This window comes from Pezoporus wallicus, unplaced genomic scaffold (genome assembly GCF_028554395.1).
Source record: "Pezoporus wallicus isolate ANWC-B61680 ecotype Strahan unplaced genomic scaffold, APGP_CSIRO_Pwel_v1 contig_818, whole genome shotgun sequence".
Lineage (NCBI taxonomy): Eukaryota > Metazoa > Chordata > Aves > Psittaciformes > Psittacidae > Pezoporus > Pezoporus wallicus.
In genome coordinates, this window is record NW_026636248.1 from 6,530,320 (window position 1) to 6,557,652 (window position 27,333).

At 38.3% G+C, this 27,333-nt stretch overlaps 1 protein-coding gene across 1 annotated transcript in view; it reads right to left on the minus strand.

The window, feature by feature from the left end:
- Positions 1-6,851: 6,851 nt before the first annotated feature.
- CUNH5orf22 (chromosome unknown C5orf22 homolog) overlaps positions 6,852-27,333 on the minus strand; it is a 49,625-nt gene continuing 29,143 nt past the window's right edge. The window contains exon 9 of the mRNA XM_057399419.1: positions 6,852-6,996. Coding sequence (XP_057255402.1) covers positions 6,990-6,996 — 7 coding nt within the window. The 3' untranslated portion in view covers positions 6,852-6,989. The remainder of the gene's footprint in view (positions 6,997-27,333) is intronic.

Sequence of the window (27,333 nt, forward strand, 5' to 3'; positions counted from 1 at the left end):
CACAGCACTGCACCAGCTACTAGGAAGGAAATCAACCCTATCCCAGCTGAAAACAGGACAGTAATAGCCACACATCCTCTTTTTATTGGCTGGATTTATTGGGGGAAAATCTTCTTCTTCCTCTGTTTCTATTTCCTCAGGCTAGTACAACATACGCTCTGGATTATTTGATGGAAATCAAGTATTACACTTCAGTCTTTTCCAATAAATTCTTCAGCTTTCTGCCCTGCTCCTCCACCACCAAAACATTTCATTGCAAACCCAATACAAGAGTAAATAAAAAATGAACTGCCATTGCACCCTCCTAACAACACGACTGTATTAGATAACACTGTGTAAGAATTTCCAGTAAGTAAGGGTAATTTTCAAGCCCCATGAGTAAGTGCTCGAAGAACGGGTTATATGTCAAGAGATAAGCAGTGGTCTGGTCTACCAGCTAAGATAGCAATGCTAGAGATAACTCAGCACCTTCCAATGATAAGCAAATGCGAGTAAGATTTCTAAACACATGAGAAATGTGATACACCAGCACCAATCAAAACTGCCCTTTTCAGCAACATTTTTACAAAGTAGTATTTTAATCATTTTTTAAGCTTCTTTAAACTGGGACTGGAGTTAATGCACCTAGAAGCCTAACATTTACTGTGTTTTTTTAAGAAAATATGCCAAGCATACTTCTGCACACTTCACTATGTAATACTCTGGTCACTTTTAGCTTAAATTTAATTTAAGTCAAGTATTAGGTTCCCAGAACATTAAGACAATACTGAAATAAACACTTCCAAGATCAAAACTGACTGAAATCACAGAGAGGATTAAATGGCAAAGCAACCTTTTCTTCTTCTCCTGTAAATATGCTGTCCACCTGCCCTGCTCTGAATACTTGGCCAGCTATATTGGCATTTCATGTTGCTTTTTCTATGCAATTTGGCATTGCACTTTTCTGCTAGAGTGTTTTTTCCTATTTGGCCAAATGTGAGCCTGTGCCTGGGGTCCATTATATAGAAGGAGATCAATTCTGTAGACAGCTGGTGGATTATTGCCACTATCCTGCTACGGGGGATAATCACAGAATGGTTAATGGTCTGGATTTACAGTCTTGCAAAGATTTTTATGTAAGAAGACAGTCAGAATTGTAAGTTATTTCCAGCTACATTGAGAGAGTTAATTCCCTCTCTGCAGCTGAGTTTTCCCTCTCAGGTATGCTTCCATGGCAACGTATTCTTAGCTACTACAAGGGTGAAGTTAACCTCAGAAGTTAAGCTTTCCATTTGCTAATTTTCTGCATTAAGTCTAATTTGAGATCCTAGTAGCGCATAATACAAGTCTTTGTGTTACTTTTACTTTCTGATCTATTTCTAATTATCTTCTGTTTCAAGTAACATTTTTTAAAAAAGACTGCTGTACAAAAAAGACTAGTATTAAGAAAAACAGCTTTTGAATGAATTTTAGGCCAGGTTGGACGAAGCCTTGGGTGAGATGGTTTAGTGTGAGGTGTCCCTACCCATGGCAGGGGGGTTGGAACTAGATGATCTTAAGGTCCTTTCCAACCCTAACTATTCTATGATTCTATGAGTCTATAAACTTAAAGGTAAATAAGTGAAATTAGATTAAATCATACTTTATAGTTAATGCACCACATAAATTTAATAGTAGTGGAGGGACATCAGTTGAGTTACAATAAGTGGATAATAACTTGAAAAAAGAAAGACTGTGCACAATCAAATGTTAAAGCATATTCTGACATCAGCATCTGTGGAAAATTTCAACCAACATCTTCTTGCTCACATCAAGGTAGTTCTTTTTTATTGGGAGGACTTCCACAAGTTCTTCGCTAAATAGCTTTGGTAATAAGTGAACTATATGATTTTACTATTGAAAACAGGCTATTATGCGAGATGTCTGCTTGAGTGTCCATCAATGTTGATGTAGAACATCCAGAAATAGCTGGATAGTATAATACTTCTTAAAAACATTAGAGATGTTTTATAATTGTCAGTCTAACAAATTAGAAAAATCTAATCTGTTAGATTTTTGCACATTTTATTTATTTTACAGGCCTTCTAGGTGGAGCCTGTGATTGATTGCAACTGCTTTCCTGCTAAAGGACTACGCTCCCAGCACTAGCATAAATGAGCACTTGCATTATATAAAATGTGATTTTGGTTTGTTCAAACGCTTTCTAATTCTGGAGAATCTCAGGTTAGCATCAATGTGGTTAGATTAATTAAGTCATGTAGAATATAGGAATTTTCACACACAAAAAAAAAAAATTCTTGAGGAAATTTCCCAACACCTTATAGGAACTCTGCAGCAGAATGAGGATATCCAGAGGGACATTCAGCAATATCTTTAACAAAGAACTTTTTTCCTTCTTGCCTTACTGTAGATGGTTTTCAAAATAAGCATCAAATGGGAACTGCAACTGACATCTTTTTTATTGCAACTCCCTTTTTTTGTATTCTCAACAGGTGCACAACAAGCCTGTGGTCCTACTGAAAGTAGGCTTTGACCAGTTTATTTTAATAACTGTAACTAAGGATCCATTGGATTTGAATGGACAGTCTTTTTTCTGGTACTCTTAACTTGCAAGCGTCTGATGTTATGTAAGTATTGTCACTTCTCAACATGTAAGTATGAGAGAGAAAAACACTTGTCTGTTTTGGTTGCAAAGACAGCCTTCCAAACATGAACACAAGTAAATGTTGAAGTCCATTTATTTAAGGAATTATTCTCCTCCCATCCCTTCACTTCAGTTGACCTTACATGGCTTTCTTGGGTAATCTGAGATCGAGCATTACGATTGTAAAAGGTAATTCATTTCAACCATATTTAATAGCTAAGCAGAAAAGCAGTTTTTAGGCTCTTGGTACATTATACTACTAATGGATTTTCATGTTCTTAGGTATAAGTAATTGAATTTCCCAGTACAATTTAGAACTGTAATAACCATATCAAAGAATAACTACCTAAAAATGAGCAAAAATGCATTACACTCATGCTCCTTTCATTTTTACAGATTTGGTTAAACCTTCTCCCTGCCTCTCCATTTATTTGGTCACTTAAAATTGTATGCTTATGTAAAAAAAGTATATATCCATTTTTCATAGTTAAATCTGTGTCAGCTGTATGAAAGTGCTTAATAAAAGGGAGCAAAATAATCTTTGTGAAGTTATGAACTCCAGTAAGTAAAAAAAAAATAATAATAATTTCTCCCCTTTTGCTTCCTTCTTTTCTCCTTCTCAGCCTTTCTCCCAGCAGGAGCACTCCAGAATGCATTTCAGGCCCAAGAGAAGATACTGTAGTTTCCAGACCAATTTGATGTAATAAGCAAAAGAGGATGGAATAAGAAAAGAAGCATGCAATTTAACACAGATCTGACCAAAAAGTATCATAGCAGAAGCTTGGAGCCTTATCAGTAATACGAGTTGGAAGTTCTAGATTTTCCCATACACAATGTTATTGTGCTAGTGCATCACTCTTAATTATGTCTACAGTTTTAAGAGCAAAAGTAATGTGTCAACAAAACTATTCTATAATTCGATGAGTCTATAAATGATAAAAATAACAGTGAATGCTTGTAATCATTTTGCAGAGGTTTGTTTTGCTCAGCCAGACTGAGGTATTCCAAGAATCCATATTCTATTTAATAAAGTCAATTTTCAGTATGCAATACTCCTTTAAGGAACACCTCCAACAGAACTGTCTCTTCAAGAAGCTTTTACAAAATTCTTTTAGGAGACTTAATAAAAAAATACCCATGAGGTTTTCCAAAGAATGCTTACTGGAACATCATAGATGTGATCCATCAGTTTTCTACTTTTTTGATATGGGAAATGATTCTTGACTTTCTGATCACTAGGCTTGAAAAATCAGTCTTTTAAGAGAGTCTCAAAACTTTGAGGAGGAAAGAAACAGGGCATCTTTTTCTCATAGTGGAACATAAAAAGATGATAGAATTTCAGTATTTTTCAGTATCGCTCTGCAAAGCAGTAGCTGTTTAATAGCTATCCTCTGGCTGTAACTGATGATACCAAATACTAGCAGCAAATGTTTTATTAGTGGGCTTTTTTTTTTTTTTGGCAGCCAGTTCAGGGGTGATACTGTTCAAAAGCAGAACAATTACTCTCCAGCAGTTTGGGTGTTCTGAAATGCAGACTCATAGAGTCAAAAGGGCAATTGTATCTGGACATTTGAGTCTGAAACCTTAGGAAGAGTTGCAAATCTGTAACGTGTGCTGACAGCACTTCCTTTAGGAAGTGTAATTACTGGCATTTTTCTTCCACATCAGGGAAACTGCTTTTTCAGCTTGTGTCAGCATGCATCAGCCACACTATTTCCATTCTTCTTCAGCTGGTAGTTGAAAAAATAATTTTCTTTCTTTAAGTTGTCTACTTGCATGTGCTCAGTGACTGCAATTCAGTTGAAAAGGCAATTCACATGTACAAACAATGGTCAATCAATCACTGAAGTCATTGATAAGGAAACAACAGGAACCTGTTCTCCCATCCTGACTTTTAAATAACAGCCATAAAATCATGTGTCAGATACCTCTTCCGGATCAAGTAACTCACGTACTTTTTATGTCAGAAGTTAGAGCAGCAGCCCAGATGTGCTGGAGACAAGACCTTCGCACCCTCCAAGCTGGCATGGAAAGAAGTTAGGATGGCATTTTCCCTCTGATTCTGGACGGTTTCTCTCTGACATGTGAGAAAACACACCCATTCCCACTGTAAGAAAGTGGGAATACATCAGCTGACCACAGCCAGAGTGTGTTTCCAGTGGAATAACGAGTTGCATATTGTGGACTTTGTGAGTATTACCCAGGCAGGAGAAGAGAAAAGATGGTGAGCTAGAACAGGTGATTTGCTTAGGAAGATTTACCAGACTCCAATCACCAGACAAAAGCAGAGCTGCTTTTTCCTTAAAGTCCTTTCCAGCGGAATGCAGTTCAGCACCTTTTACTCACACAACACTCATGCTGGCCTTTACTGTTTGAGGGGCACAGGGGACCATGGGCTGGTGATGTCCAGGAGAGGTGATGGCACAGCAGGTGGCCGGGCAGGCTGGGCAGTCAGGGAGGATAGCGGCCAAGGCAACTCCCAAGCCTGAGGTGAATCCCCCACCGAAGCCTCTCCTGGTTATTCCTCATCTGGCTCCTGTCTGGCAGCCACAGCCTAGGTCCTGCCATAGAGGGGAGGCAGAGCCCGCTGCAGCCTGCAGGGCCCTTCCCTGCCTGGACAAGTTTGGCCATATCCGTGCTGCTCTTGGTCACTAATGGGTGAGTGCCTGTGAGTCCCCAGGGATAGGGAAGAGAAATGCCACAGTAGTCTGATACACAATGACATGCCTTAAGTCCAGATAGAGCTAGAGTATGAAATGACAGCTGCTCAGAGGGACTGAGACAAAGGAGGAAGAGATTTATATTTAACTGAGAACTTAAACAAAACAGGCTTGAGAAAGCTGTGTAGCAGCTTTTCACAGTTAAGGCTGTAGCCAGCAGTGCAACTGTGATCTCCACGGACATAAAACACAGAGATCATATTCTTGTCAAAACTAGCCTGTTAATATAAGCAGTTAGAAAAAAACAAACCAAAACCCCAAAACCTAAACCACACACGACAAACCCACATGAAAAACTCCAGTTTTGTTGTGTTTTTTTTTTTATTAAGAGCAGGCTATATTTGTGTTTGCTGAGATGATTTTAAGCTAGCCAGTTTAGGAAATTTGGGCATTTCAGCTGCAAATTTTGTTGGCCATCTTGTTGCCACAAAATCCATCAGAGATCTGAATAGCCTGGACTGAGTCTTAGCAGCCACGGGGCAAGTGACTTGTGTGAAGGATGTCACAACTCCATTGATGTCCTCGGTGCAGGGAGAATGTGCAAAGTACAGGAGTCTCGCAGGAAGATTAAAATTTCGTAGATTTAATTGTAGCTTTTTGGTAACACTTTCAGAAGAACATATCAATTCAGTTGCGGAAGGATTCCTTTTAATCTCCCCTCCTGGTTTTCACCTATGTGGTAAGGAGTAAATCATCCATAGCCCTGAATGACAATTGACACCTTGGAGCTACTGAACCTGAAGTAATTAGTTTTTGTGAACTGACCTATGTTGCCATGTGAACAGGTTTACAAATTCAAACTATTACGCAGGCAAGAGGATTTAGCCTGTAGAACTGAACTCCAGCAAATGTTGGTCTCAATGAGAGTTCATTACCATCATCACAGTTTGTTAAACAGCAGTCACACTAATTTTGGCTGTCAGAATGAAAGAAAGTAGTTGGAATCACCCATGCTGCAGTGCAATGAAAATGCACATTAACAAAGCTGATACCATCCATGGTTACTAAAAGCAGCCTTTGCTCCTACAAGCTTCATGTTTGCTATCAAGTCATTGCAATGCACCCAAGAGATAACATACCTCCTACAGAGACTGAAAGGTGAACGACAGTCTGGGTTTCCAGTTCTCTATTTAGACTAATCCCTAAGCTAAATTTACTGCGGTTCACCCAGAGCATCTATTCAAGGTAAATAGGTAGCACTACCTTGGAGAACCAGTATCAATTTTGTACCTTTGATTCTGAAATTTTGAAGTCATATCCATCTGACTGCACATAATTTTTTTTCACCCACAACACAGCTTTTCTGGTTTTATACCTTCCCAGACACAGCTGCATTTCCAGAACTGCTCTGTGACTATCCAGCTTAATGTTTATTCATTGTGAAAGAAACTGGTTTTTGCCAAAATCTGCTTCACAGGCTTGAAAAATTCCCAAATACATTCCTTATCCGTTCTGAGAGGGATGGGATACTTGCTATCTCAGCTCAGCATGTTCAAGCCATAGCTAGGCAATTCTTTTGAAAATGTTAGACATCTGGCTAGCCCAAATTTTGTAGATGTTTGAAGAAAATTCTCACAGCTTTGCATTCGGAGTGGTGTTTGAAGTTTGAGTAGAAAGTATTTTCCTCACCCTTCAGCTAGCAGTCATCAAGCTCTACAAGAAAGAGCATACAGGAAAGAATAATAACAAAAATTCTTTTTCCTGAAAAATTGATACAAAGTTTTCTTTGAACAATGTAAGGTCTTTTAAAATAAGTAAAAAGAAAAAAAAAAAGAAACTCAAACCCAACTACTTGCCATTACTAGCTGTGTCAGACAATTGTAAGCTACATTTATTCACATGCATTGTAAGTTTTAGATCTAAAAAAAACCCTCAGATAATAGGCTGAGATTAATCATTTAGATCAACAGTTGTCAGACCTTGTCAAATGCTGAGGTTTACATGGGACATGGATATATAGATAAGTCAGAGTAAATGTACAGATTTTTTAAGTTATAAAGTAGTCCAAATGTGATACCTGTTGGCTATGACTATGTGATTTAGAGTGCTGAAGGATTATGATTTGAAGACTTGGAGAAGTAATTTTAGTTCAAGTCAGTTTCAGGTATCAAACAGCTAGGTTTCCTACAGAATACTTTTCTAATCCACATGTCTATGCCTTTGGAGCCTGAGCAGGCAGACAGATAGGAGCTGATAATGACAACGAACATCATAACTTTCTCATTTCTTAATATGTGGGGTTTTGACACAGATTACCCAGATTAATCTGAGAGATGTACATCCAGTGCAAGCACACAGGGAAAGTATGCAGTGAGTGTTTGTGCTGGGGCAGAGTTGATTTTCTTCATAGCAGCTAATATGGGGCTATGTTTTTGACTTCTGCTGAAAACAGTGCTGATAACACAGGGATGTTTTAGTTATTGCTGAGCAGTGTTTACACAGAGTCAAGGCCTTTTCTGCTTCTCACATCACCCCACTAGTGGGTAGGATGGGAATGTGCAAGAGCCTGGGAGGGGACACAGCTGGGACAGCTGACCCCAACTGGGTAAACAGATATCCCAGATATATAATGTCATGCTTAGAATATAAATCTGGGAGAAGAAGAAGGTAGGGGAAGATGTTTGAATTGATGGCATGTCTTCCTCCGTAACTGCTGGGAATGATGGAGCCCTGCTTTCCTGCAGACGGGTGAACACCTAACTGTCAATGGGAAGCAGAGAATGAATGTCTTGTTTTGCTTTGCTTGCATGCGTGGCTTTTGCTTTACTTATTAAACTGCTTTTATCTCAACCCATGAGTTTTCTCAGGTTTACCCTCTCAATTCCCTTGCCTATCCCACCAGGGGAGAAATGAGCAAGCAGTGATGCAGCGCTTAGTCACTTGCTGGGGTTGAGCCACAAAAGTATTGACACCTGCAAGGCCTATAGCAGAGTCCTGAAAATAACTTGCTCTCCTGTTACCATGTGATGAGAACCTCTATCCTTGAGAAATAATATTTAATGAAAGCCACAAATCTTCAATATATTTTAATCAAGTTTTCACTACATGCCATTGTTTATCTTCCTTGCCAACTCTTCTGCATTATTGTCACCACTTGAGCATCTAACTAAAGTGGTGTTTAATATTAAACTAGAGGGTTCATCACTTTCCTTGTTGTCATATCCTTCAGCAGTCAAAAATATATTTTCATCAGAATTAACACTAACAGTTCCTTTAATTGATGTTAGGTATGTTAGGTCACTAATGTAACAGTCTGCATTGTCTTCTCAGTAAGGTTTAAGCTTCATGTATTCATTAACAAATTCTTTTTGAACTGAAGGGGGTTTCACAGTCACAGGACATTAACTGTGAAGCAGTTACTGATTTGTTAGGATCGTTATGAATGCATCTTTTGTCAGCAAAGTAATATTAGAGGAGATACAGCATACAATTGTAAAGGCAAATCTGTACATAAAAATGAAACATGATAACTTCATTTTAATTCTACTAAACCCAAGAAAATAGGTTCTTACAGTTGCACAAAAGGTGTATTAAAATGTATCAGCAAACTGATTCAGACAAATTTGAACTCGTGTTAATTTGTGGTTTGAAGTCTATATCTGAGCTGGGTCTTAAGAACAAAGACAGATCTTAATAGAAGCTATTTCTTATGGTAAACTGACAGATCTATAATCAGCCTCATTGGTCTTCTATCTTCCTGTACAGAGGTGTGACATTTAAACACTACTTAAGAGCTTGTTACCGTTCACTAAAATGCTCTGAACTGTCAAGAAAGACCGACAAAGATATCTAGATTTGCAGATTAGAGCTGCTAAAAGTCTTCTGGCTGGTAGAATCTGCAGCAGCACAATGCTTCACTATGAAGAACAATCAATTGATTCTTAAGTGGCCATTATTTGCGAAGTAGACAGTCTGTTCATTAGTGGAACTGATGAAGAGTGAGATGTTAAGAGAGAGTATTTTACTTTCAGCTTTCAGACCTGCAAGGGAAATATGCAAGGGAAAGTGAGCCTCCAGAATCTCCATTCCTCATCATCACAGCCATATCCTTAGAAATGCAAAGAAAGCAGAGGAACAGCTTTGATGACTTGCCAAAGGCTGCCTTTTACAGCAATTCATGCCTCAGATAGTTTAATCATATCATGGTGCTTTTCCTCAGATACTAGTTTGAGAGAAGTCGAGTCATGTGGGTGCAAGAGCCTAGTCCATTTAGCCTTGATTTGTCAGAAATTTGTGATTCTTCCTCATACAGGAAAAATCCCAGTCTTTCAAATAGTGCAGAACTACAAACACAAGCAACACTACTGTCTTCTAGTAGTGTACTTCTTTCACAGTCCTACACAAAAGTGGAATTGATACTACTTGTGAAGGTTGTGAGGATGCATGAGAAGTAGGTTACCACTTGTAGTGCCCAAATATAACCTCTGCCCTTACTGCAAAACTCCGCTTCAATCAGGCTTTGACCCTGAAACTTTAAAAGTATGGTATGAACAGCTACACTCTAAGAAGACTACTTACCAAAGATGGCAACAATAAGACTTGCTTTTAAAATGTTGATAATTGGTCTTAAAGGTTTTGTTCTGAAGCTCTTGCTGAGAGAGAACGAAACAGCCAGGTATGGCTTCATTTCTATCACTTCTGCTCAGAAACTGGTGAATGCAAAGGACAGGACAACAGACCTTTCCATGTTAAATGTATGACACGGTCATACTCTTGTTCCCCAGCTTCAGAAGGGAGTTTCAGCTCCGGCAGAAAGATCATTACACCTAAGTGTTTGTCAAACAGTTATTAAGACAGGATTTTCTTCTATTCCATGAGGTTCTAGAAATTCCTAATGCTTTTGAATGTCATGGTGACATGAGTCAAATTGTAGCACTTGTTTATTCATTTGACAGACTGCCACATATCTCAGAAGTTCAGGCAGAAAGTTAGAAGGCCCATTACTATAATTAAGATCCACAGTCTTAGTAAATTTGAGATACTTGGGGAACTGATCTTTTGGGGTGAGCTTTTGTGTCTTGCTGACCAGAACCTGCCATTTAGAAAAGGCTGCAACAATCTTTTAATATTGAAAATATTAAATATATATATATATTTATGTAAATAGATATATATATATATTTAGGGTTTGGAACTAGATGATCTTAAGGTCCTTTCCAACCTTAACTATTCTAAAGTATTAGGTAACTGAGCTGTTAAGCTCTCAGTGAAAAACACTCTTACCTTTTCAAGCTTGATATATCTCTATTTAAGGCAATAAATTTTGACATCTTGAAAATCATAATAATTTCTTCTGGTTACATCTTGTTGTTAACATGTCATCTGCAGAATTTATAGTACTGCCACAGGACCTGTAGTACAATTGTTTTCATTTCAGATTCTTAGAGACCAATGAGGGACACAATTAGCTCCAAATACCATCTGACGATAAAAAAGAAGTTCTAACATATCTAAATATTATAGCTGGCAATTTTCACTTTAGATATCAGTAGTGTTTTCTGCTATGTTTTGCATCTGTTCATAGCTTTGGCTTCTATCTGTGCTGCAGTTTTCTTTGATTTTATATCAAGAAGTATATGTTGGAAAATATTTACAATTTATTATTTATTTAAGGAATCTTGGCAAGACGAGTTTTTTTGGTTGGTTTGTTTTTTTTTGTTGTGTGTTGTGAAGCCTTCCTTCTGTTCTTGTAACAGTCGGTTTGAAATGTGAGAATTTGGTTAAAACTGAACAGTTTCTTCTCTTTTAGTCACACTTTGCGGTATATTCCCAGAGGTAGCTGTAAAAATACATTACAACTGGAAGCAAGTATGTTCAGAATAATTTATTTTGTCTGAAACTGGACATGCTCTATGTGTAGTGATAATACAATTTTCTTTTTTGGTGTATATTGCATGCAGTGATGAAATATATATTGCATCTGATGATCCTAAACAACTAAGCAGTTGTCACAGCACTGGCAAATCACTGCATAGCAGAACATTCAATGCAGCTGCTGGAAGCCTACATTCTCCTGCAGCAATAGTAAATAGGTTGCAGACTCATCAACTCAGTAAGCCTCAGATTTTTATTCCCAAGGAGTTTCTTTCAGTAAGACTCAGCACATCCATTACCCAAACATATTGACCTACAGTTATTACTTCTCCATTAAAAATAAAAAAAAATCAATGACATGACCTTTCTCAGTCTCTTCACACTGAAATACTATAACGTAAATTCTTACTTCTGAATGAACCAATTGTACGGACGTAGATGAGAATATCTTGCTCTATGCTTGTGACATCCTACCCAGTAAAGACGACAGAACCCTTTCTGTCTAGGACAATGAGTGAAAAATTAGGTTCTATTCTGCATGAGTACCTCAATAAATTTATTATTTTCTAAAAGAGGCTTTTGAACCTATACAGCCATCTTCTAGGAAAAAAGGTTCACATTGATACTCAGCTGCCTTTGAGGATTATTGCTAATTTTGTTTCTGATGGGTATATGTGATTCTTCTATAAATCAGGGGACAGTACTGCATGATAAATGGAAGATGACCTGTACATTTCAAGGGAATGCACTGGCCATGTAATGGAGTCACTTCTGCCTGGAGATTTGAAGTACCACTTGATTAAATCACCCTCAGGCAGACTTGGAGGCTGGAGTTCTACTGCCTCCAAAGCAAATAACAATGCTAAGTCTGCAACTGCACAACTTAAAGCAAAACATTACGTAGCTTCATCTCTGTGCTGGCCTTGCACACGCTACTGCCAACAGACTTCCTCTGAATAAAAAAGCATGTTTTACTCCTATGCTCCCTTCTGCAGTTTCCATACTCTGACTCCTCTTCCTCAGGACCTCCAGTTTATGTATCTTGCAGCCTCCCTGACCTCCCCACAGGCAATCAGTCCTGTCCCCAGCCTCTCTCTCAAGGACCTGTGGGAAGGGAATTTGTAAGGCTGACATACTTGGACCCTTATTACCTAACACTTGACAATACAGTCCCTTTCCCAGATGCCTTTTCCTCTCTCCAGTCCTGGAGTTCCCTTATATTCCAACTGTAGCAGCCAGCAGCCAATAATCACAGTCAAACTGCCACAGTAGTAGTAAAGAAATAGTATCACCTGCTTGTCTTTGAAGCCTCGAGTTGTTCTGGCAGTAGCCTAACCTGTTATTTTCTCCATAACAAGAAGCATGGAAGACTACTTTCATTCCTTGGCTATGACAATTTTGGAACCAATGACAGTCCTTGATCTATGATATCTCAGTTATAGGATCAACATTCCTGTAGCAATCTTGGACTTAATTGTCTTGGGAGTTCTACTCAAGAGACTAAACACTCCTTAATGTACACCGTTGTCCTGGGTTCAGCAGTAGCAGTCATTTTTCTCCTTCTTGGTAGCTGGTGCAGTGCTGTGTTTTGACTTTTGGCTTGGGAACAGAGCTGATAACAAGAATGTTTTGGTCTGGCCAAGGACTTTGTGAGCTTCATGCTCTGTCAGGGAGGAGGGGAAGCTGGGAGGAAGCAGAGACAGGACACCTGACCCAAACTGACCAAAGAGGTATTCCATACCACAGCACGTCATGCCCAGGATGTAACTGAGAGTTACCCGAAAGGGCTGGGAGACTGCAGGGTTGGACAAGGTATGGGTCGGTGCTCAGTAGGGTGGGGTGGGGAGAGTTATTGGTCGGCGGGTGCTGAGGTGTTGTATTCTCTTCCCTCGTTATTTCTTTTATCATTATTATTATTGGTGGTAGCAGTAGTGATTTGTGTTATACCTTAGTTACTAAACTGTTCTTATCTCAACCCGTGGGAGTTGCATTCTTTTCAATTCTCCTCTCCATCCCTCTGGGAGCAGGGGGAGGGCAAGAAGTGGGGGGAGTGAGTAAACAAGCTGTCTGGCTGGGTTTAAACACAACCGTGAATAATGCTTTTCTTTCCCTTAAAAGCACATGTATGCATAAACCAAGATACATAACCTTGAAGATTTAGACGTTTTCTCACTGCTGTAAGCATATGAATTGAATGACATCATTAATATTTAGACAAAACCATTCACTTTTTATGCTCTTTGTGATCAAGAAAAGCCCCTGATGATGTTGAGAAATTCTGCTCTGTAATTTCTAGTTATGAAGCAGAATTCACAATACTCTATTTTTAAATTGAGATTAACATGACTTTTGACAACTTTGATAATTTCTCTAGTTATACCATTATTTTTTATGCAGAGCCAAAAATGTGAAATAACTTTCAATCATACGTGCATGTCCTAGGCAATAGAACCTTTGAGGCATGCTTGTACATCATTTCCCAATGTACGGAAAGAAGGGGAAGTTAAGTGGTAACAATCAGTTCCTCCCAACACTGTTTCACATACATTTTAGCTACCCTCAGCTTTAAACCCTGATTGATCATTTGCCTAGATAAGATAATTAAAAAAAGAGACTTTGCAGATATTTTTATTTTATGAGAGCAACAGAAGCAAGGACACATTTTAGAATTATAATCAAAATACATTGACTTTTTTTTTCCTTGCCCCTTCCAACCTAATAAAAAATGCAGTATCCCAAAGGTATGTTCTCTATTGCAAGAAGACCCCTACTGAGATGGACTCTGTAGAGCATAAATAACCTTTTCTAAACTGGTGTTTGTCTCTGACATGAGGCCTGTCACCCGCCATAAACAATAGCCTCTTCTTAATGCTCGTCTTGCAGCTTTGTCAGGGCTTGCAGCATGGCTTTGTTTAGTCTTTGAAGAATTTTCTGTAAACAGTGATCAATTTTTCTCTTGATTCATGTTACCATTTAAAATTAATTGTGGCAAAGTTTAAATGACAGCATAACAAATTAAACAAGAGGAGTCCCTAGGCATTTATAATGTTAACAGCTGGAGCACTATAACAAATATTTTTCCAATTTAAAAAGGTCTAGCTCATTAAGTGTAAAGGAAAGATCAATTCAGATTTTCAAATACAGCAGGCTACTAAACAGTCAACTAACTTTTGAGTCCTGTCTTGTTCTCCAACATGAATGTTAATAGAACTTTATTAATTGATCATTATATCTAAGAGAGAACAAACAATCCAGTTCAGACTTAGTAATTGCTTAAATGAGCCCAATTACAGGACACTCTTAATGACAAGTATTACATTCACAAATTCAGCGTTATGTACAGTCTGCATTATATTGTCTGCATTTGAAATTTAAGTTCTGTGCAGTAACCAAAACAATGATTATGCTGCAATATTGACAGTAATGGTTACAGACAGCCAAGGTTACATTTTCACTTTCATATAAGCAATTTTATCATTCACCACTTTTATCCATTGCTTACTATTTCCAGTCATGCATACTGCAGTTGGTATACATGTTGCTGTCTGGGTTGATTTTTTACATTCTTAAGGACATCTTAGCATGCACAGAGTCCACATGTAAAAAAAAATATATATATTTGGGGAAAAGAACCACAGGTTGAGCTGCAGCTTGAAGTACAGAATGTTTTTTATTCTGCCAAACCGTATGCTTCACTCTAAAGAGAGCATTAGAGATGGCAGAAAAAAAAAATCTATAAGTTACTCAGGAAAAAAGAAATTCCCAGAAGTAGGAGTAGAGAGATGATAATTTGCAAAGAAGCTTTTAAACAGAAAGGTACAATGCATGGAGTTTCAGCTCAGATGAACCACTACAAAGCAGGAAGTAGCTTCTTGTTGTAGGATAAAATTAGATGAAGTGACGTGACGTATCTAAATGTATGCTAGAGATCTACACAGCCAAGTTCAGAGGCTGAGTTTGTAGAGACAGAGTTTTCCACACTCTATCATTTCTCCTAATTATGAAAGAAGAGATACTAATGCTTTAATCAAGAAGACATAGTGAAGATGGAAACTACAGATTTGAAGTAGGAAGATATTTGCCCTAAGAACAGGGAGCTCACAGAAATGTTCAGATTCCATGTATATGTACGCAATATTATCTTCAAAAGCAACGGCTACTGCTTAGTTTTTAAACCAAGATAACGTTTATCACAGGTGTTTCATGGATATGCAACAGGGGACATACATTTTGAAGAAAAACTTCTTAAGCAGAAAGTAATGAAGAAAACCCTGTTCACCAAAGATAACTGCAGCCAGTTATAACCCTCCAGAGAGGTGGGAGGCAGGCAGATCTGAGTCTGAACAGAAAATCTGTTTAACAACTTTCCTCAGGCATGGGAAGACTGAATCAACTTCAGAATATCTTGGTTTCATCCTCTTTAGTTTCATTTTTAGTGTTCTTAGAGAAGTTCTACTTGTGTGCAACTGATTCTTGAGAATTCCAGTTTCATGAAACAAGAAGCCCCAGATCAGAAATTCCTAACCTCACTTGAGGTGCAAGGATCCAGATCAGGGCCACCCTGAGGATTTAACACTCAAGAATGATGAACTGTATCTGGCCTGGGAAATAGCTCCCAGCTCCAGCATGTTTAACTGCTTTTCGTCTGAAGATAGTCATACTATGCCTAGAATCAACTTCTATCCATGTGGCAGTGAATTCTGATTTAGATAGAAGTGCTCCCACTCACTATTTTGCCACAAATCTCAGAAAGCATACTACATTTTGAGATTGCATGCATAACCATATAGAGAGAAAGCAGAATCCATGAAGCTATTTTGCCCAGAACAAGAGCCGCGTTGATTTATGCCTTGGAAAAATCAAAGTTTGCAGTTGAATCTAATTCTAGTAGCTTGACAATTTACATACACTACCAGCTTTTACAAAAAAAGAAAGAAAGGTTGGAAAAGGGCAATAGCCATTTTTCTTTTTTCTCTGCAGTACATTCCTCTTTGTTTCTACAGAGCATGTCTTCAAAATGTTTTTCCCTTCTGTATCTATTTCTGAAGAAATATTTATTTTCATTCTGACATTTAATTGCTATAACCTCTCGCTGGATGCCATGTCCCTTCAAACAAGGAATACATGCCTGCATTTCTGTTTCTTTTATGAAAGTCTAATCCTACTCTCTAAGGTTTAAAGATTACACTGGTATTTTTGTATCTTTTCTGTTTTGTATCAGAATGTAACCATAGTTTTAATTCCTTTTACTTGAAAGTGAGTAAGAATCAGTGAGCATTAAAGGCAGATTCACGTTCATCCTGAAGAATGATTTATTTCAGGGAAGAGAATAAGATGGTACAATAAATGTAGTATTCTGACATGTCAGTTTCATTCAACCCGTCTCCACAGGGGAGATTCAGTACAGATGGATTTCAAAACAACAGTGAAAACGAAATTAATGTTAAAGAGCAATTCACTTACTATGTGCAATCTCAAGATACTACACTCTTTACATTCCTATGTGAATGCAATTTGTTGCTATTATTCTAGCATATGCAATTTTCTTAAGAACTAAGATCACAACCTCTTGAGGAGTGAATGAAGATAGCAGGAGCAGTTTAACCTGGAATACTAAAATTATATCTGAAGCCGTTACCTCCTGAGGAGACAACTGCCTCAAAAAGTAGGCACCATGAGAGATGTTTCCCAGAAAAAATGTTTTTACATCACGACAGTTCTGTCCCATTCTTGAGCTATTTCAGCTGAGAGAAGCTGAACAAGTACTTACATATATTTAAAAAAAAAATGAGTGCTACCATCTTTCCTGGTGAGTTTCCTTGCCTGTTTTCTTGGGCTTTTCTTTCTCTCAGAGTATCATCATTTTATACAAGATGGACCAGGATGGGTTAGTATAAGATAAAATTTCTTTAAGATAAGTAGGCATCTCCTGAGATTTTTAAATATCTCTGGTTTATATTATATGAGAAAATGCGTTCCAAAAACATTTTGAAGTTTCACTCAGAATAATCTCTTTTGAATGCTTTATGCTGCCATTCACATCCAGAAGGAAACTTGAGCAATATGTAAGAAAACAGGAGGAATAATCATTGTCTCAAGCAAAGAGTCTTAATATTCAAGAAATTAAAGACATTCCGAACCCAATTAAGAAGTCTAGATTATAAAACCTAGTAAGTAAAGACTTGACAGAGTGATATATCTTTGCAAATCTGTAGAGGTGTCTGCTTTGAAATAGATATTAACCCCAACCCTGCCATATTACTGGCATTTTCATACACAACTTAGGAGAACCTCCTGTACATCAGTCAGCAGAGTAAGACACAGGACTCACCTGGGACATTCACTGAAAAAAGCACTGCACAGTCCATTAAAGTCTAGTATTAGGAAGAGCCTTTAGCAGGTGACATCATGGAATCAAGCTTTTCCCCAAATAAATATTAGGTCCTTTTAAGAAAAAAGACCAAGTTATTTTACACTGTGTATCAGCCTATATGCGCTCCTTCCAAGCCCACAGAGAGGAGTTTTTGACAGGACAAGAGGCAATGTGTACAAACTGAAATACAGGGGGATCCCTCTGAGCATCAGGAAACACTTTTTCTGTTCTGAGGATGACAAAGCACTGGCTCAGATTGCCAGGGGTGATGGAGTCTCCGTACTTTGAGACATTCAAAAGCTGATTGGACATGGTCCTGGGTGCCGTGGTTTAAGCCCAGCCAGCAACTCAGAACCACACAGCCATTCGCTCACCACCCACACACACTTCCCTTCCGGGCAGGATGGGGAGGAGAATCAAAAGAATGTAAACCCCACTGGCTGAGATAAGAACAGTCCGATAACTAAAGTATAACATAAAATTACTACTATTAATAATAATGATAACGGAAATAACAAGGGGAGAGAATATAAAACTAAAATGGGAAAAGGAAAAGAAAACAATAAACACAAGTGATGCACAATACAATTGCTCAACACCCGCCAACCGATACCCAGCCCAACACCAAGCAGCATTCGCTCCTTTCTGGGTAACTCTGCCTAGTTTATATGCTGGGTATGACATGCTGTGGTATGGAATACCCCTTTGGTTAGTTTGGGTTAGGTGTCCTGTCTCTGCTTCCTCACGGCTTCCTGCCCCCCTCCTCACTGGCAGAGTATGAGACTGAAAAAGTCATTGATTGGAGTAAGTGCTACTTAGCAACAACCAAAAACATTCATGTATTATCAGCATTGTTCTCTGACTAAAGCCAAAACACAGCACTGCACCAGCTACTAGGAAGGAGAAAACTATCACAGCTGAAAACAGGACATTGGGCAACTGGCTCTAAGTGGCCAGTTGAGCAAGGGGTCAGACCTAGTGGCCTCCAGAGGTCCCTTCCAACTTCAGCCATTCTGTGATTCTCTTTTTACTACTTTTGGGGTAGTTCCCATGGCTGTAATTCACCTGGAGGCAACCTGACTTCCATTCCTAGATCCTAAAACTTTGTGCAGAAGATATAAGCCTTTACGGAACCTGTAATTTTCCAGTCTTAGCACTTCCAAAGCCTAGGGTTTATATAATAAATACTTATCTTCATGTAAAAGACAGGCTGAAATCCTGAAGGCTTAGTAAGCAGCAAAAGAGAAATTTTAACTCATTTGTTTCTGGAGGATCTGGTTGGAGTCAATAACTTCTCTTGAGCTCTTCCTGTGTGAAATGACAAATTCCTAAGTCTGAACTTTTACTGATATTTTACTTACATATTTAAAAAATATGGTTTGCTAATGTCTTTCTATGGAAGCTTGAATCAATCAGTGCTTCATAGGGCTTAGGTCTTAATTGCTTTCAGGTTTGTGAAGTCTGCAGGCTGAAGATTCAAACAGTCAGGCCTTCTGACCCTTCTTTTGATTCTCACTGTTCAAAGACAGTAAAGATCCCAGGTAGGTAAGTAGCTTCATTCAGAGTAGAACATTACTCCCTCTTTTGGCAATTTTGCTTTCACTGCTTTCATGTAACACCTGTGACATCTTGAAAGTGTACTTCCCTGGGCCTTTTATTTATTGATGTGAAAGCTGAAGTAGTTCTCCTCCCCAAAAGGTATTCTTTATTGCAAAACATGAGACAGAAAAAGTGATTAAGACCCGTTTCCTTGGCCAACCAATAGAAAGCACGGATCAAGATGTTCCAGATAGCACCAGAGCTTGCTTAGTCTAAGAAAAGCTCAGATATGCATCAGATGCAAGGCAACAGTCATCCCCCTATCTAGCTGGGGTCCTCTGTCAAGGCTGAGTTGCTAGACAAGGAAGCACAACTACAGAGACAAGTGGCCTGAAGGAAGGTACTTTTCCAGACCAATATTCTCAATAGCTAGGGAGGAGGATGCATGGGTGAAGAAAAAGTTTGAGCAGCATATACTTCCATTGGACAGTACATGCATAGACAGGCCTACCTTCATAGAAGTGAAAGTGTTTAGTTTAGAATAGTTCAGCATATTTCTCACAAATACAGGTTAGTCTGCAGAGAATGATATTTAGTCAGAGAAACAATTACTATTTCAAGTACAAAATGAGGAGGAAACATTATTCAGTAACTGTGAAAAAAAAATGAATCATATTTATGCGTTTTATAGGCAATTATGCAGAAGTATCAGAATAAAATGTTATTTTAGCTTATGCTGACACACGATTTCAATAGGCAACTTTATTATACAAAATACACATAACAGATCAATGTGAAGTTAATTTTATTTTAATTAAAACTTTCTTCATATTTATTATGACATCCAACTCTCATTCACTACATCCCTTTTGTTCTCAGTGACTCAATGAGTACATCCTCTAAGAAAGGGAATATCATCAGCCAGGAGTTCACAGATCAAGGATGTCTGCTAATAGCACAGTACTTCTTTGGGCTGAATACACGAGTGACTTGAAGTTTCTTAATGTTAAAGTTTTCCCTAGCCTAAAGTACCTCCAATCATAGGATCCATGGTGATGCCGGCTGCACTTTGTTGTTGTTGGAGGATGGCACTTTGAAAGGATTAGGTAAAGATAACAAGATCCCACTGTTGCAGCAGTTGTGCTTTTGGGTAGAGGAAGGCAGGGACAGCCTACTTTTCCACTTTTCTAAACACATGACAATATTACACAGTTCCCATTGTCAGCAATAAGAGAAATCCCTGGGTTACATTTTCATTACAAGGGCACACCAAAAAAAGAGATACTGGCTTAAATCCATTTGGGAACCAATGCTGTTTACCTAAAGCTACTAAGATTAAACAGTATGCACTGCTCCTGGTTATTTTGGTAGCCCTTCTAGTTTCAGCTATAAAATTCAGCAAAGAGTTGGGAGCGCCAGCTAATTTAATTGATAGAGTAGGGTTCTTTTCATAAGCAGAGGGTAACTCCATGTCTCACTCTAAAACTCTGAAACTAAAAACTGTGTTTTTACTGTCTCACTAAAAACACTACCTATAGTTTTAATGATCCAATTTTTCAGGAAATACTGTTCCCCATGTACACACAACCAGCCCCAGGTATGCTTCCCAAAGCCACCCTCCAGTTAATCTCTCTAGTTTCAGGTCTTCTCTCACCCACTAGTTGATTAAAGAGAATAAACCCAGTAATGCCTAGTCCCTATTTGTTATAAATATGCACATCGCAGACCACTTTCCAATACAGCCTGACTTTCAAGCAGCTCTCCAGACCCACCTCACAGCTTCTTCACCCTCTTCTGCTTTTCTTTTCTCACCATGTCACACAGTCTCTTCACCAGCTACCATCTGCCAGAGCCACTAAACACCACTTGTGACTCATTACAGCTACCGATTCACCCTCTGGAGTCACTGGCTCCTCAAATCGTATCATTTTCCTAGTAGAAGTAGAGCTTGTGGCATCTCCTTTTAAACATCTGTCATCATCCCCAGCATTCTTTCTATCTCCTTTATGTAAAAGAGTTATAACTAGTTACACTGAGTTGGGGAAAACTGTTGCCCTTACGGCAGGCAATTTAAAGATCAGAATTACCAAATAACTTGACATCTCTAAATGGCACACTGAGCTCTGCAAGTAAAAGTAAATGAAGCATTAAGCTATGCACAAAAGCCTTTCATTTTCTTACAACAAAGAATTATTTGACTGTATAAGACCAAATGATGTAATTTTATTGACAGATCTAGAACCTTCCAGGTGACTGAAAGAACACCCCTCAGTAAAGACCTATGATAAGCTGCTGCAGCAATTAAATACTCCAGGAGAAAAAAAAAGAACGAACTAATTAAAAAAAGAGTGTATAATTTTTGTGATTATCCCCTGAGTCTTGTGTCTGGGTATGCACTTAAAAACTAGCAGGAATGAAATCTGCTGTACACATTTATTACTGATTACTAAATTTTTATAGGAGATAATGTCCAGACCTTTTAAATGTCTCGAGGTCCCGGGTTTCACTTTTCAGAATGAGGAAGTGAGACAACCTTTAGCAGCTGTTTTATTTTCCAATAAAAAGCCTTCTAAAGTACCAAAAGGGCTCAACTTTCAAAAGGATCAAAATTGTTATAACTTTCCTTTAACCCACAGAAAAGGGAATAACTACAGTTTGCAGTAAATGGTTAATTTAGGTATTTTTGGCTTTGATGCTGCTGTTACTTTCCTGATTCTCCTTGGACTGTCAGGCAATTTCTACTCAACCTCCAGCAACATAAAACTCATCAGTTTCAGATTACCTGGAAAACACTGTGTAAGAGCTCACATTTGCTTCTAGCATCCCCCTTTCCTGTTGTTAGAAAAATCTCCAAAACCAGTAGATGTCATCATAGCCTCTGTCTTTCTCCCAGGCTCAGTGCTGCACAGAGGTTTCTTATCTTGGGCAAACTGTGGTGCAAAGAGCAGCTGTATCCATTGCACCCTGAGTTACTGAACTTGATTTTAACTGTGTTTTCCTTCTGCAGCTGTTCTGGAGCTGTCTTTGGTCCCAACAAACCTCTGGTTTGCTGAACCATCAGTTTTCTCTTCATCTTCGACTACTGCATTGTTTCTCATGGTTGTGTCCATACTGGATGTGTTTGACTCTAGATGCACAAGAGGAGACTCCTGGGGTAGATAGCTTTAGCCCAGACCATAGCAGGCTGGGTGAAGACCAGAGAGATTCAGATCAACCAGAACTAAGGAGGCTTCTTTCTTTGGCAGTGATGTCTTCTGTGTGTTGCCAATGTGTCAGAGAGACTGAGCGGGTACCAGACCTCTCTTCACCGCTGGGGGGGTCCAGAAATGTGTACGTAGGTGAACACATGCACTCTCTAGAATCTAATAAAGAATGGGCTCATGCTGCTGCCTCACTGGAACCATTTTTCATGTCTCCTTCCAGTCTGTCTGTAGTTTGCTTTAAGAAGATCAACATAATTGGCACTTATTTGGGGGAAAGGAAAGGTGGAGGACAACAGTAACTTCCACACTGTGGTGATAGATGTCTCATTTCTTTAGTAGGTTACACATTTTGAGAACTTCTCCACCTCTACTCTTGGCAAAATTGTTTCTCTGTCCTCTATCGACATAATGGTTAGGGTTTAAAGTGGTAATCTAGCTCCTTTTGCTTGATAGCTTATTACAAAGTGCTGGTAAGAAAACTGTTTTGTCCATAAATTTCTTCTCAGGTTTATGGTTTGCAGCTGGAAGATCAATTTTCCAAATGTGGCAAATACAAAAAATACATTATTTTCCTTGTATGTTACATTCTTTTCTTTGAAGAAGAAAAAAGTTTTCCCCTCTTTCTAGCTATCACTGTTTGAAAATATATGTACAACTTGACCTTTAGCAGCAGACAGCTGATATCTAATGCTGTTCCATCCTTAGGAAATAAGTAATTCTGAAAATCAAAACTATACCTTCAAAAGATAGCCACAGTATTAGCTTTGCTGGGCACAGGGAGAACTCTCAGAGAAAAAACATTTGAGATAATGTCAAAGGCACTTCATATACTAACAGTCACCCTTTCAATAACAACTTACTAATTCCTGTTTTCACCGGTCAATCAGAAATACACATAGAATCAGGAAGATAAAAATTCTGCAGTAACAAATATGACAAATGACGGGAAAAGAATTCCTTCTCCTTTACTCAGTGGAAAACCCATGGTGATTGAGAAGGCTCAATAAAGTGTAGGTTGATTAGAGTGATGCATGTCTCAAGTCTTAATAAAACATGAACTGCTACACACTGCATAATTACAGGTTATAACTGTGCGTACAGTTATAAGCATGCACTAATGAACATATAAGGGATTGTACTGTTCAGATTCTGCTACAGAATTTAGCTACAAGTTCTTCTAAGACCGGAGACCAACAGGCTGTTTGTAACTCTATGTAATGTTTTCTGTGGGTAAATCTCAAGACTCATTGATGATGTATACCATTTATACATGTCTTATATTTACAAATTAAATCAAATATTAAGTGACTCTTTATATGCCATGTTGCAAAGTGTGATCAATACAATGATCACTTTGTTTTTTTACCTATGTAGGAAGCTGAACATAGGATGCTCATAATCACATGATAAAATAACTTTCTGTTGGAAACAAGTAAATACTGGCCTAATTTGAAAATCATCAAAGCTAAGATATGTGCACAGGCAAAGGAACAAAGCTATCAGGAAAAAAAATACATAAATATAATTGTGAATAAATAAACTCTATAGTGTAAAACCCAAACATTTTGTAAAGACATCTTTCATTCATGCAAAAAAGCAAATAATTGCACATAGCAAACCAATCTGCAAAATCCAGAAGAAGGTTCTGTTTTTTTTTAAGAGGGGAGAAAGCTAAATGTAGTAAATAAATTATTTACAATAATTAATCTATCTGCTAAAGCCCCTGCATCAATTTTATTGATTACTCCTGTGGAACTATGGACGTCACTAAAAGGAGGGTCTTGGAAGCAGACTTGGAAGTCGCTGTGACTTGCAGACCACCGTGGTGGATTTTTAAATGAACTTTTTTTCTTTCACATTACATAACGGGACATAAAATATGACAAGGACTGCTTCTGGAAGAAAAACTACAGAAGAAATTAGGTACAATAAATCACCAACCCATAAATGCTGTAGATGGTATTTTAGCATCCTGGTTGACAGTATTTTTCTTGATTTTAGCTACAGTCACTTTGTTTTGGTTTTTTTTAATCAGAAAAATATATTTTCCTTTTTAAATATGTAAGTTGGAAGATGCTTATATTTTCATTAAACCTTTTCAATTTTTAAAAACTTCATTTTTCACATTGAAGCAAATTAAAAACATGAACAGTTTTTTAACAAATCGGCAAAATTTTCACAAACTAGTAAAATTACAGATAAAAATGATGAAGTTTCATTATTGCCAGTGAATCAAAAGAGAGGAAGATTTTTTTATAATGATTGGACCAATATTTACCAACCATGAGTTATAAAACTAGGCATCAAAATTCCAACATCAAAACACAAATGGGAGAAATGGAAATGGAGGGAGCATCGTTGGCAGGGTAGGGAAGGACAGAGGACACAAAAGAAGTGGACAGTACAGCACATTTATATTTGGAATTTCCTCTTAAAAATAACCGTGATTAGCTTCTCTTCTGTTTCCTATCACTGTTTAAGAGGTTATTGACGTGTGTTGGGTATTTACCAGGGCTTCCTCAGACACCTGAAGAATCACAAGCAGCACCAAAAATAAATATATTAGTGGGAGGTTGTCCCCACTAATATAAACCCTAACCCCAGCAGTGTTTTAGTAAATATAATAAACCCTAACCCCAGCAGTGTTATAGTGCTTTGTTTCTTCTCCATGCAGCCAGTCCCAGGCACTTTGTTCAGTGACCAATCCCCCTTTCCAGCTGATGGACCTAATTATGAGGCCATTTTGGCAAAGGGCTTAAGCAGCACAACTGTATAAGTAGATACCCTTCCTTTAATAAGGATTATAGTTGGATGATTTGAGTCTTACTTAGTCTGTATTGTGCACAGGGTTGTGACTTAAAGTAGGATATTTAATACTATGGCATTCAGGGCTCAGAGGTGTCTTGTGCCTCATGTTTTTTTAAGGCTGAATGTTGGACACAGCTCTCAGCTGCAGCACACCAGCCTTTCCTCCAGTAACAAAGAACCCAGGCAAAAGAAAGAGCCTGGAAATTCAAGGCAGTAGGAGCAACTTCTCCTCTTGCGTGAATTGAATGAAAGAAGCTTTATAATTGATTAATACAAAGGCAGACAAATAAAAAAGATGTTTTGCAGAGTAAGTCATGAATGACTTCTCTAGAGTCATAAAATATCAACTGAATTGAAGGCTTAGAAGCAAAGAGAAGAGAACCAATGTGAAGGAAGCAAAAAAAAGATGAGCAGGTGAGAGGGGAAGGAACAGAGGTTTTGTTGCTGGGATTGCTTGCCTCCTTGAAATCCGAGCTACAAAGGAAAAAAAAGGAACTTCTTCTATTCTTCTGGACTGTCTAATGATACATGAAGTGACTTGTTAGAAAAGAAGGAATAGCATCCTCTTCAAAGGCAGGAATTTTGACTCACAGATTTCATTTTATCAAAGAACAGTATGTCTTTTATAGAGACTGAGGAATTTGCTTCTTTTGGTGCCAAGCACCCTATAAAAACTGTAGCATATGATATATATTTTACAAACATATTTCTGTTCTTCTTGCAATTTGTAAATAAGGAAACAAAAAATCCTGTAGGTGAATCTCTGACGTGATATTGTTGCCTGCATTTAAACTTTTGGACTACTTGGGAAACAGAAGTCACTAATGCCCTAGTGTTGATTTGCGCTTCTGAGGAGTTTTAATGAGCTAATTGAGAGCAGTCTCCTATCTACTTGAAATGAAATAGCGCTTAGAGGCATGGAAGCAGAATCCACCCAAGATCTGGTTTTAGCTACAGGATTTGCAAAATGCCATACTTAAAAAAAAAAAAAGTTGTCTTTTCTTTTACCATGTTCAGGGTGTGAGGAAGGACAGAGATTTATCACAACAGAGTTGCTTTTACATGAAGAATTAGCCCTGTGTACTGACTGAGAAGGACCAGCCACCTCCCAGTTTAATGGCTAGCCTGAAGGCAAGGGAGAAAGGGGCTCAGAGAACAATAGGCTGCTAGAAGCAAGGAGGCATTCGATTTTGGGCAGTAGGAATTACACAGATGATAGCAGAAATTCAATGTTAACTGGAATTGGGTAGCTGGTGACCTGTACTACCTTAAGTGAAAAGGTAAATACAGCTGAAGTAAAAAGAAGAAAGCCCCAAGGCAGGTTCTGAAGCATTGAAGTGATCAATGCATCAATTCAAGGCATTTTAATTACTTTGGACATTAGCTTTCAGAGCTCACTGAAATCAAGCAGCAGGGAAGGATCACCTTGTGTGGGGCAGTGTTCCAGAAAGCTTTCATGCACCCTGGAGTACTGTTAAATCTGTGTTTTCCCAAACATGTTTATAGCAATAATAAGAATAGGTGGAAGAGATGCTGGGCAGCAAGCAGAGTACAAAGGACATAAACATGGGAACAGAACATAGTACAGTGACAGTCAGCACATTATCTCAACTTTATACTAGTAACACTGCTGTGAGATGTTTCTTGCCTGACACTGATAGAATAAATCTAAGACTTAATATCAATTAGAGCAGGTGAGGGATGGGCATGTGTTAGGCCTGGTTTAGGAGGTTCAGCCCTAAGTTTGCACATAATGGACCCCATTCTGTAACATAGTGAAAACCAAACACAAACGTAATATTATTTTTCTTTGTTTTGCCAAGGGCCTTGAGTAAAATTATAGGCTAACGATTCAGCTAAAGGGAAGCAATGCCATAGGAAAGCTCCCTAGTAGACAGTGCAGGTCTCCGTGGCAGATGTGCAAAACCATTTGGACATTTATGGAAACTGCTGAAAATACATAACTAGCATTTAGCGAGGGAAGGTTGGAATGATTGCATCTCTCCAGTGAGGTGGCTCCTTCCTTGAGAGGACTAAATATTCCAAATATCTGAAATGATGTATGTTCAAAGTGAATTGAAATTAATCTGTGAAAACACCCAAAACAGAACTAGATGAAAATTCAGACCAAAGCCATTTCTTGAATGTTTGGGGAGATAGTTAATAGCAGCTTTTCCTTGCAGAAGAGAGTTCCCTTATCTTAGAGAGGATGGAGGTGGGAGCTGCTATAAGGCTGAGCACCGGCAGAGAGAT